The sequence below is a fragment of the Pezoporus flaviventris genome, unplaced genomic scaffold, assembly GCF_033815535.1.
Source record: "Pezoporus flaviventris isolate CSIRO_AGI_PZ_B2104156 unplaced genomic scaffold, CSIRO_AGI_Pfla_v1 ptg000013l, whole genome shotgun sequence".
NCBI classification, from domain to species: domain Eukaryota; kingdom Metazoa; phylum Chordata; class Aves; order Psittaciformes; family Psittacidae; genus Pezoporus; species Pezoporus flaviventris.
In genome coordinates this window covers 41,750,078-41,762,651 of record NW_026892561.1, presented here as the reverse complement: position 1 = coordinate 41,762,651, position 12,574 = coordinate 41,750,078, and the positions used below count along the sequence as shown (strand labels likewise).

At 40.8% G+C, this 12,574-nt stretch overlaps 1 protein-coding gene across 1 annotated transcript in view; it reads right to left on the bottom strand.

Annotated features, from left to right (window-relative positions):
* Positions 1-10,968, bottom strand: part of CUL3 (cullin 3) — a 59,111-nt gene extending 48,143 nt beyond the window's left edge. The window contains exon 1 of the mRNA XM_061453020.1: positions 10,500-10,968. Coding sequence (XP_061309004.1) covers positions 10,500-10,565 — 66 coding nt within the window. The 5' untranslated portion in view covers positions 10,566-10,968. The remainder of the gene's footprint in view (positions 1-10,499) is intronic.
* Between the last annotated feature and the right edge of the window lie 1,606 nt (positions 10,969-12,574).

The following is a 12,574-nucleotide window of genomic DNA, read 5'->3' as shown; positions in this document are numbered from 1 at the left end:
GATTCTGTGAAGACAGACATCTCCCCATTTACAGACCTTCCCACACCTTCCCACCACTAGCTCATGCTTTGTGTTATAACTACTAATGATCAACTGTAAGAATGCATGGTATACACAAAGACTAAGGTCAACAGCCTTTCAGAAGACATCATCTCTCAACTGTAGAACACAACATATTTAGTCAACAGTAAATTGCTGGAGCATACTATTTAATAGCACCTATTTAATCCAAAACAAGGTCCATGAGTATTCACTACTCTAAGACACTTCAGACTCTCTGATTTAGCAATTCTTTCATTTTTTCCATTACAGATTCAGACTCTTGCACAACACATGCAAGTTCATGGACAAACTTACCTTTCTTTTTCCTCTCCTACAGGTCCATTAAGGACAATCTACATTAGTCTAAAAGTCAACTTACAGGTTCAATTTGCAATTCATAATGCTCAACTTACAAAGCACATCTTCCAACAGTCACTCTCACCAATACAAACAGAACTCTCATTCATACAGAAGATATTCATACAGAATATTACTCGTCTGAGTGGGTCAATGAAAAATGAATGATAGCGCACCAGCCTCATTTTTCATTCACTTATTGGTATATATGGATTCATACAAACCAGTCTTTAAGGTTCTGTATAAAAACTTCATCAGTAAGTTAAGTAACATCATAGGATAATCAAAGTCAGTAACTACAGTACTTACAGTCACCTCAACAAAGCTTAACTGTCTCTTACACATTCATCTGTCTTACTATTTATTTTCCACAAGACCCAAACATCTTGAAATACACGTGTTTATTTCATATCTATGATTCTATTCTATGATTCTATACGCTTTAGTCAGGAAGGCCTGAAGGATGTTGTCCTCCAGAAGGATTGGATACTGTGGAAAAACAATATTAACTTCTTTTCAACGTAAATTTTCAAAGACGCTACTGATTACACCAGGAATCTTATTCTACAACTGCATGCTTTGCCTAAAGAGGCTAGCAGAACAATATTTAATTAAAAATACAGAAATGCCAGTTTTAGAGTTACCTCCCCCATCCCAGCACCTGGAGACAAATATAAATGCCTCTGAAAAAGCATCATCTGTAAATGATTAAATCTCCCCTTGCCGTGGTACAAGCTCCTGCCCACCTGCCATCCCATTATGAAACTTGCTTTAAAAGCATCGTCTCTAGAAAGGTAACAACTGCTTTTGTGCAAGCTTCTAGAAGAACTGAACTGGTAAGAGGCTGAATATAGGAAGTTCTAGTTCAAAAGATAGTTGACACTACTACAGAATGGAAGTGCTTACATAGCCAAAGTAGTGACATTACCAAGGTTCTTTTTAACACATTCAGTAACATTTCTCCAGTGTTCATTACTATAGTGCCTGAAAACGAAGGATTATAAAACACCTACAATGAAACTACTTATTTCCTAAGAACACTGCAACCTAACAGTAGTATAGAACAACTGTCTATACTTCTGTACTAATTTGGAAACCATCAGAGCTGAAGTTTAGATCTAAGCTTACACTTCAGAAAGTCTGATCTTTCACATTTAACTCTGCAAGGTAAGAAAAGGATTTTCAGACATAAATTAAGTTTCTGTCTTATTTCTGTAGTTGTATTGATTATTTAAAGTTCAAATAACATGTATGGGGAAAAAAAGAAGTCATGTCAGGATAGACTTTTAAGAATTGTTTAAAAAACAACACAAAAAAAAAACCAACCAAACCGTTCTGAATGAAACAGAAGAACAAATATAAAGATTTGACACCAAAAATATGCCTACTTCCTCTCTCCTGACCAAAAGAATAAAAATGAGTATTGATATTTTGAAGACTAATGAGAAATTCAGAGCCATCTTGACCCACTTTAGAAGCAGCAATCCTAAAACAACTTCACTCAAAGTTATGGGGGGGAAAAAGTCTGAAAGGCTTGTGCAACAGCAGGAAAAATGTTCCTGAAAGACAATAGCTTTAAGTTTTCAATTCTAAATGAAGTCAGTGTTAAAAGAAAATACTTGAACATAACGAGAACAGCAGAAATGGAATGAAGAAGAGCTGAATTTCTGGGAATGAATCATCACCCTCATATGTCAGCAGTATCCTGGAGGTCTAGAAGGCACAGGGAGAGACAGGTACATCTGCATTTCAAGAGCTCAGCTGCGTGCCCATAGCTGTTAAATACACTCCTGTCAAAGGTGAAATGACAGTGGAAACAGTGGCACAAAATTTTACAAACTACTGGGCTTGCCTTTCCTCATCTACAAAAAAAGGACAGACCCTAAAAATTTCATTCAAGTCATTTGCATTGCACTGCGGTAAAATCTTAGAACAGCCAAGGACACGCTTTTCAAAACCCAAGAACTATGCGACTATGAGCGAGCTATTTGTTCAACTGCAAATACCCCAAGTAAGCTGCTTTGAGGACAACTGCCCATGTGCAGACCCTTACCCTGCAGCATATGGAAGGTGGCTCATTCTTCCACTAGAATGACTTCCAACCCACAAAAGTCTTAAGAAAGGAAAGATGATTGTTTACTTACAACTTAACAAGACTTACTAGCAAAGATTAAAAATAGCTGTAACATTCAATCTGATTTAGGTCCCTGACACTCCATCTCCTTTTAAAACCCAAGCATGGGACTGCAGCATCCCAGGTAAAATGCAGTACCCATAACAGACAACAGGTCACTGAACACAGAAGCAGCACTATCAGAACCCAGCCTGCTACTCATATCACTCCTAACCCTAAACCCACAGAAATATTTCCTCTCTTTTTGATAAAATACCAAACCAAACCTAAGTTTAAAACTCTGATTCAGTATGTGATCACATTATTCCAACACTACAAAGTAGAAATCCACAGCATTAATCTAGGAAAAGGTAAACTCATGGTGGGTTTTTTTTGGCAAATCTTTTCTATTGACGATTTGTATAATATTAACATTTTAATGACTTTAAAGAATAACGAGGATGCTGCATGCCTCAATCCCAGTTAAGAACTGCCAGTGGAAAGAGCAATGCTGTTCTGCACACATGTACCTTCTGTGGAAGGTAGAGTCTCCTCAGGGGTACCACGTCTCTTTGCAAAAAACAAATCCATTAGTTCATTAACTTTCCACCCTCAATGATCTAGGTTCAGAAAGCCTCCCTGAACCACAAATGGCCCACTCCTTGCCCACTGAACTTCAGTGCAAATCCCACAAGAATCATTTCTGTTTTTTTCTTCGTTTTGGGGATTTTTTGTTTTGGTTTGTTTTGCAGGGGGGTGGGTGGGTGCTTTTTGTTTGTTTGTTTTTTTTTTTTTTTTTTTGTAGATAAACCTACAAGTAGTTCAATATTTTACATTTGTTCACAAATCAACACTATTTAAAGAGAAAATACGCGAAATAGACGCCAATTTATACAGACTGTAGGCACATTTCCTGAGGCCATTTCAAAACAAGGAACACAATGAATGATTGGGGGGGGGGGAATAAAGGAAGAAAGGGCAAGGGAGGGGAGGAGGGCTTTTAGAGACCTTGGGGGCTTGATGACAACTCCTCCTCCATTATGCTATCACCGTAACAATACAAGGATTTGTACAGTAAATAAGATAAAATTTTATGATAGTAGAGAGGACTTCTTTTTTGCTTACTTCAGAAGGAGAAGGAAGATACACTTAATAATTTACTTACACATTTACAGATAATCAATACCACTGCATGCTGACAATAACCTTTTTCTGGGGGGATTTTTGCACCATGACTGGATGCACAAAACAGCAGTGCTTGAAAGAGCAAGACTTACACCAGAATGAGTGCAATGGGAAAAAAAAATAATTAATTAAAACCCCAAAAATATCAGTTATCAAAAAATTGGTCTGCCCAGATGCTACCAACACTTTAAAAGCAGAAGTAGTGTGGAAGTAAAAAGAATTTATTTCAATAAAGATTGTTCCATGCAAAATGTAAGAGACACACAGAGCCTGTACTCAGACTATATGTAGTACAAGAAATGAATGTTGTGAATTTTATTATATAAGCTAGCCAACTTCATATCATTCACATGCATAATTTATTATTGTATTTAATGTTTATGCTCATTAGTACTAAACCAAAAATTGGCATTTCCACAAATACACCTCATCCATAACCATAAACAAATAAAGCAAGTAACTGCGCAAATTTTTCCATACTATTATACCTTATTTAAACTTCAAGCAAGACAGTTTCAAGCCCTCAAACACTAATTTTGCCTAAAACTACTTGAAGAATCCCAGCAACTCCACAGCATGCACCATCCAAACATGTTTATTACAGTTTTGTTCTCCTTCCTATACTTGGGTATAAAAGGCACTTTTCTCCTTCCCCAAAATGCGTGTTAAAAACATCAATGAGGAAGTCCTTTTAAGTCATCCAACAGTAGGTACTTCTGCTGATACACCAGTACTTTCACCCTCATGAAAGAGCCATTAGTGACTTAAAAATTCTACTGGTTTTAACTGAACTTAAGAAAAATTATAGATAAGAAGTATGCTTGGCCATGCTATTGTTTTCTACTACAGCACTTTCCTACTCCTTGTTTCTGCAAAAACTGACTCAGAATGAGAAACACAAGCTCACTTCTCAAGAGTTGCTATTCCACAGGTACAGCAACCCAAATATAACCTCCAGTGATCATACGCATAAGGTCAAGAACCTATTTCAGACTCTAACAGAATCACCATTCATTTTATGACAGCACTTAATCTTAAGAAAATCTGTCCCAGTCTGTCACAAAATGTTTTCATCACATACAGAGAGATTATCAGACACTGAAGATCAGTTGAGATGATGAAAATTTAAAAGCACCTATACTACTGATTAATTGCCCTATAGATCAAAGACTTCAGAATACATGTATGAAATTGAGAAAGGCTGCCACTTACACTGTGTACATCTGCACAAAACAGATTAAGAAAAAGAAACATTTTGAAACAATGTAACTTTTTTTCCTAAGGGAAAACTCACTTAAATTTTTATGTTCCTTACTATTATTGTAACTCTTTACGCAGAACACCAAAAACTCTGATCAGTTTTACAGCAACTCTCATAAAGCCCTTTTACCTACCACTACCAGGGAAAAAACAGTAACTCCTGTTTAATAATGCACTACTGTATAACACAAGAATGAGGGGGCAGAGAGACCTACACCAAGCCACCTTTTCCCGTTGAAAAAGATAAACAGTGTTTTAGGTTTTTTGGTTTAATTCTAGGCTTTAAACCTATTAGCATTTTAGTTGTGAACATTAACTTTGTACTACTGTATAAACTATATGAGTTAATAGCTAAGATGCTCTTATATATATACATGTTTGAGAATATAAAGCAATCAGGATTCACAAAACCAACCCTGTAAAATATTAAGTTGACCAAAAGATCTTGCTGCACAGAGTGGGCTTACATTATTTTAATCAGAACTGAAAAAGCCTGCAGTAAACTGTCTCCAATTCTAACCTCATCCCATCCTCCATGACTCTATCCACTCACTGGTATAGCACGCATGCCGCATTGGTTATAGGCCACAGAAGAAATATAAGCATTGCTTACATAATCGGAACACATAAAAACTTAATTACAGTTCAGCACATTTTCTATGGTTTACCTGCTATAAAATGCTCACAGAAGACACCAAATGTAGATCAACCTCTTGAATTGGTAGATCTACACATTTTAGGTTGAAGCGTAAATTTAACAAACCTCATCTCAACTTGCATCAGTTCCCCCAAATTCAGAACAAAACACAGAAGCAGTCAGCATTCCCTGAGGAAAAAAAAAAAAGCCTTCTGCCTACACAAAGCATGAAACAAGTGGCTGTTAGATCTGAGGAGAATGGTGCAGTGGCAATGAAAATATGAGTCTTAATACTTTCTGATGGAACAGTTGAAGCCATTTACTTCTAAGTTTACAGAACTTTGAGGAAGAAGCAACATCAATTGATAAATGGGTCTGAAAGAAACAAAAGGCTGTCTGCCTTTTTGCACAAGACCAGATGAAATGAGAATTTTCTATGGTACAGGTATTTCAAACAAAATGAATCAGTGAAGTTTTTATACATATATACATATATATAAACACACATACTTGAAAGACATTCTATTGCAAATACATATGTAGGATATCTCTAAATACTTTTCAGAATTCATAATGTAACCATGCAATACTGATCTACTGGAACAGTTGGAGAACTGGCAAAACACTACTTTGTAGCATTGCTCTAGAGAAGATATAGCTCGGCAGGAAATGAAAATGATTAAAAGCACTCAACAAAACCTTGACTATAAAGATCAAACCCAGTAACCTACACCAAGTCATGCTGGTTTTCAGACAGATCTGTCCAAACTATTTTATGGTGACAACCGACACATTGCACTGAGAAAAGGGCTGTATGTTCTTGCAAAAACATTCACTCAACACAACTTAACATTACTTCCATGATTTTTGAAAATAAATTCCCAAAATGCTTTCCAAATTCTCCTTGTTTACTTCTGTAAGAAGTGCGTTATTTAATTTTGTAGAACTTTTCCATCAAAACCACATTTAAAGCTACTGTTTTCCACTAGCTAAACAGTCACAGCAACACAGCTCAAACGCTTACAGGAAACATAATTTATACATGCTATATCTCTGGTACAGACATCACATCTTTCCGAAAGTTTTATGTGCAAATTTAACATTCTTTGGCACCACTTTTCACAAATCAACTGAATCATCCACACACTAAGTTTGTTGCAAGCTTGTTTGAGAGCTTTTAAAGTATTCTTGTAGCCAGCAGTAATGGGCTCACTGACGGTTAAACAAAGAAAGCCAATCTGAGACCCTGAGAATATTATATACTAAACCACAGAAGGTAAGAAAACAACTCCCAACACTTCTCAGAATAGGTGCACTTAATTCATGTTTTGCAAAAGTACCAAACCTGCACTTTCGCATAATGTACATACTGTGCTTTCAGCAAGAATACTACCGCACTCCTCCAAATCATTAAAAAAAAAACAAACCAAAAACCTAAAAACTTCCAAACTACATCCAACTTACATCACTGAAAATTACCTGACACTTAAGAAATCAGTTTTCTAGAGGAAGGTGTCCCTGTCCATGGCAGAGGGATGGAATTAAATGATCTTTCAGGTCCCTTCCAACCCAATCATTCTATTTTGTTACTTTTAGTGTCCAACCTCAACATAATCCTATTTGTTGCAATGTGTATGAATTTGAAACAAGAAAGTTTATTTAAAGACTGCTTAAGAAACAAAAAAAACTACACTCGCTCAAAAGCACTCTTACTCTATTCCATCTCTCCCTTTAACTCTGCTCTGAATGCTACCTGGATAGGCCTTATACAAATATAGAACAGCTATATATGATGAAGCTATAAAAAATATCATGAGCAGTTATTGAAAGCAGCACAATCAAAGTCTTCTACAGTGGTACATGCAGTTACTTCACTACACAAACAATCTCATCAGTTCGTTTTACCGAACATACAGTACTTCCATTAAAAATATTTCATTATTCTTTCCAGATTTTTTTTTTTAAATGTCCAAGTCTGAAGTCTCAAGAAAGACTGCATCCTCAGCTGGATTACTTCTGATGCAAAGTTTATCGCTGTCTAAGTCAAGACCACCAAGAGAAGACAAGAAACTTCTTTTTACTAAGTTCATGTTTAAAAAAGAAAAATAAATACATTTTTTCTATTGTGAGCAGAAAACTTGGTTAAATGTACAGAAAACTATTTTCCTCAAGCACTTTTGATTACTCTACAACCTGCTTCAAAACAGTACGCCATGTACTCAAAGTCATTGCCCTTGAGGTAAGAAAAAGCACAGAGCACATACCAGGAGCTAGCAAACAGTAATGGACACTTGGGGTGACAGATAAGCTGCCACCAACTGCAAAAAAAAATAAAGAAAGAATACAGAATAGAACTAATTCCAGAACATTATAACCTCTATGTGCAACACTGGTGGTTTCCAAAGGTTTTGCTCAATTTCTACTTAGTTTCTAGTAAGGCAGAAAAGGAAAACTTTGGTGCAGTAATATATGACTATTTCTCCTTTCCTCTAGCTACTATAGAATACATCAATACCAGAAATATAAAAACATTATGAAAAAAATATTAAAGAACCTACATGGGGGTAGCTGCCTCCTGTCCAATTTGGCTACTTCTAATTTAACACAATAGTAAATAGCTACCTCCATGCAAGAAGCAAACTAATTTACAACGGACAGACCTGCTGAAGAAAGATGATCAATAAGACAAATTGAAGCAGCCCATGAAGTCACCTCTGGAAGCATATTTTAATTGAGAACTGAAGTGCAGAGCCACCAAATTTGAAATAAAAGAGTGAATCTCAGTAGCTGAAGTACAAATAGTACACTTTCTAAATATAGGCTCTATCCCCTACACCTATGCAACCTCATTGACAGGAATAATCCCACTGCAGCCAGTGGCACTATTCGCAGGACCAAAGCTATACATCCCCTTAGGCCTCCACAAAATCCATATTAAAATTTTTGCACAAACTGCAGCTATTCCCTTCTGCAATTATGAAAGGAAAACCCTCCAGATCTCTCAACCAAGTACATGCTTCTTTTCTGTAAAGACTTCATCAACAGACTTGTCAATTAAATGTCTTAAAGGAAATCCATTGAAGGGGACACCTGTAAAAATTCTGTCAAGAGATGTCAACATTTAAGATCTGTAGGTATTGATGCCTACTGACTTACTGAATTACTTTAGGGAGAGGAAGACTTTAAAAAAAAAACTTCTAACCTAGACATTCCTGAAGCAACTGAAAAGCCAGACAATGCTAGCAAAAACAGTTTTGGAAGCAAAAAACCTTGATGATCACACTTAACCTTATGCAAGAGCAATTCTCTATACAAACTGCAGATGCTCATTTACAATATTGGTGAAAAAAGCAAAACACAAACTAAAGTTCATCCTATTGCTAAGTCTGCCTTTGTTGGCTGATCCATACTGACATACTCACAGTTGGAATAAATGAATCAGTTTATCAAGTTAAAATATGGCCATATTCTTAGTACAGTTTCTAATAAGATACACATACTGGTTTTGTCATGGTTTATTTTTTACAGGTGTGTGCTAGCCTTATCCATGTTGCAGTAAGTCTTTTTCTTTATTCCTACAATCCAACACTTCTTTGAAAATGGTGTTTACAGAAGTAAATATCATTTGGAGATCAAAAACCTTTCATCAGCTGAAATTCATAACTTCATAGGCCATTTTTTCTTTTTAACTTTTACCATTAAATAGAACTGTCAATGATTAAAAGTAGATGACAGCGTAAGAGATGCATAAATCAGGTTGCTACGATTAAGCTAGCTGCTGAGCATATAAGGAATTCCCTAATTTCATCAGTAAAAGTTTTGATGAAACGAACACATTGATATATTCCTTGGAGAAGATAAACAGGTATGTCCAGTTTCTCTATAAAGGCAAGCCACATTAGTTCTACACTACTGCCTACTGGGATCAGATATAGCATCAAAAAGTTAACACTAAACCTTAAAAGCCAGAGACTCAACCAAGTATCTTCTTTTTAATGTATACAGTGACAAACACATACATACATACTTTCTGGCCATCCTCTGGCAGACTGAAACTTTTCTATTTCTCTCGTTTCTCAATACCATTAATAGCACTGTAGTTGTTAATGCTGTTGTAAGCTTTAATTGAACCAACTGTCAAAACACAGCAAGCTTTATGGCAGTTTAAATTAATCATCTGGCTCATTCCCCTCTGTAACTCAAAGGGACGGCACGCTCATGGCTCTACCGAACATGCATGAAAGTTACCTACACCTAGATGTTTACAGTAACATCTTCTGAATAGCTGGCATTGTGCCACCTAAATCTCATAATCATACGACTTAAAGCCTCTTTTACAGAGCAGGGAGTGCGGTAAATTCATCAAGAGGAAACTCTCCAGAAGACGTAAATAAATACACCCCCCACACACACACACCTTCCGGGGCTAACTAATTTCGTTGATGTAGGCGTATAATCTCGGACTTCTTTGAGGCTTTTTCCCTGAAAACAAAGAAGCGATCCCCCCTCCCCACTCCCCCCCCCAAGCCGTACGTGGATTTTCGTAATTGATTTGTTTGACTGATGAGGGAGACGATAATCACGGGGACCAGTTCCTCCACCTCCCACTCGCCGTGTGGTAGACACCACTGCTCCCCAGAATGCAGGTCCCGCACGTCCCCCTCGAGCCCCCCGCAGCTCGCATAGGACTGTCCGAGACCGCCGGCCGGCTGACAGCTCACCCGGCACCGCTCGCACCCGCGGCACCCTCCCAGGCCGCCTCTGCTCATGGCCGGCCTAGCCCGCCCGTCCCGCGGTCCCGGGCACACGGCGCGGCTGACAGGGCGGCGAGGCCGCGGGGCCTGCGAGCAGGCGGAGGCCGGGGCCTGGCGCGGCCGCTCAGCCCGGCCTAGGCCCGGTACTCACAGGGAAGGCTCGGATCCGCATCTTGGTGTCCTTCCGGCTGCCCGTCCCCTTGCTCAGGTTCGACATCTTCGGGCCCGGCGGCTGCGGCGCCTCCCGTCCGGAGGGGCGCCGGGAGACGCGCGGCGGGGCGGTAGACCCCGGGAGCGGGGCCGGGGGCCGAGCGGGGGAGGCCGCTGGCGACCTTCACTCCGGGCTGCGGCCCCCGGTGCTGCGCGGAGACCGGGAGGGCCGGGCCCAGCCGAGGCGGGGGGAGCGGCGGGGGAGGCGGCGGCGAGGGGCGAGGCGGCGGCACAGGCCCCTCGCTCCGGCGGCGGCGCTTCCTTCACCCTCCTCCTCCGCCGCGATGGCGGACAAACATCGCTCAATGCGCAGGGCCAAGCGCCCCCCCTTCCTCTGCCTTCCTTCCCACCGCCCAGCCAGCGAGACACAGATCCGGCCGCGGGGGCGGCGGCGGCGGGAGGGCCGCGGGGCGGAGCGCCGCCTGCGGGGGGGGGGGAGGAGGGGGGGAGGGGCGGGGGCGGACGGGAGGCTGTTGCCCCGCAGCTCTCGCGAGGCTTCCGCCGCTCTCGCGAGACGGCCGGTTGCACTTCTCCGGTGGGCGGGGCCAGGCGGAGGGCAAGGGGAGGTGCGCGGGAGGAGAGGGTGGCTCTGATTGGCGGAGAGTTACGTGGTAGGGCTGGGCCAAGCGGGGTGGGCGGGGCTGCTCTGGGCCAAGGGGTCCCAGTCCGGTGCCTGATGCGGGATGCTGTAGAGTTGTTGTGCTTTGTTTTGGGCGGCGTTTCCCGCTCCGTCGGTGGCCTGCTTTTTGTGCTTGTGGGCCGTGCTTCATTAGGGCTAAAGTGCAGGTGTCGGCACCCACGCGTGAGCGGGCCTCGGGCAGTATGCGTGGCGTGGGCGCTGCCTGTGGAAAACGGGCTGCGGCCCCATACAGACAGCACCTACCCCGTGCTTTGGTTAACTGGTATGAACCTTGCTATGCACAGCTAAAAAAAGAGAGGCGGTTTGTTCCTATTTCTTGCCCTTTGAAGTCTCCCGGATGTCAGTTGTCCCCCCCAGTCTGAATCATGTCACCGGTAGGCGTATCCCTCCGCGGAGGCTCGCAGGATGGCATGATGCAAGGCGGGTTTATTTATTTATGTTTTGTGCTTTTGTCGCAATGCATGCCTGAAAGATGAGGGTGCCACCTAAGGCAGCTCTTACATGAGCCTGGAGTTAAATATAGGTCATTCAGGGAAGGACGGTGGCTGTAAAAGGAAGCGTGTCTTGGAAATGTCAGACTGTAAGTTAGCAGCAGCATGGTACCTCTGAAAGCTAGGCTGCTCAGCCAGGGAAATCTAGGTGCCGGTCACCAGGGGACTAACTGAAAAGTTAGTGGATGAAACTGAAATCTGGGTCAAAACACGCCTTGCTCAAGATCCCCCAGAGGAAGTACGTGGCATAGCCAGGAAAAGAATTTCTTTTAGGTGACTCTCGAACTGGACTCTGAATACCAAGGCGTCTTGTAATGTACGTTTTGCATCCAGCTCCACTTACCTCTGTCATTACTGTTTTCCTACAGGTGCCTCTACGCAGCAACTGCCCTCAGGGTACTGAAGCGATGTACCTTCTCTGAGCTAGTGTACCTTCTGTGAAGAGTAATTTCACCGTTTTTGTCTTTCTGAGTTTGTTACAACCACTTCCCTATACATTTTCATATACGACGTGTTTTTTAATCTGATCAGAATTAAGTATATACGCCTATAAAAGATGTTATATAACAGCAATACAATAAACAATGATTGCGCCATGACTCTGCAATGCAAACCAGTGCTTTACAAAATTACAGTGTAGTCAAAATGCAGATGAAACAAAAAGGACAAGGGAAAGATTGCCATTTGTTAATATGAAGAACACAGCTTCCACATTGCTTCAATATCATTTCAGTCTTATTTCCCCTCCTAAGTACTTCCTTTGGCAAATGAGTACAACCTTTTATGTTAATATGTTGGGTGTTTTTTTTGCATTCCATGACAGTTAAGATTGAGTCATTTGAAAAGGTTTAGTTTTGACTCATGTAAAAACAGTTTGAAAAACAA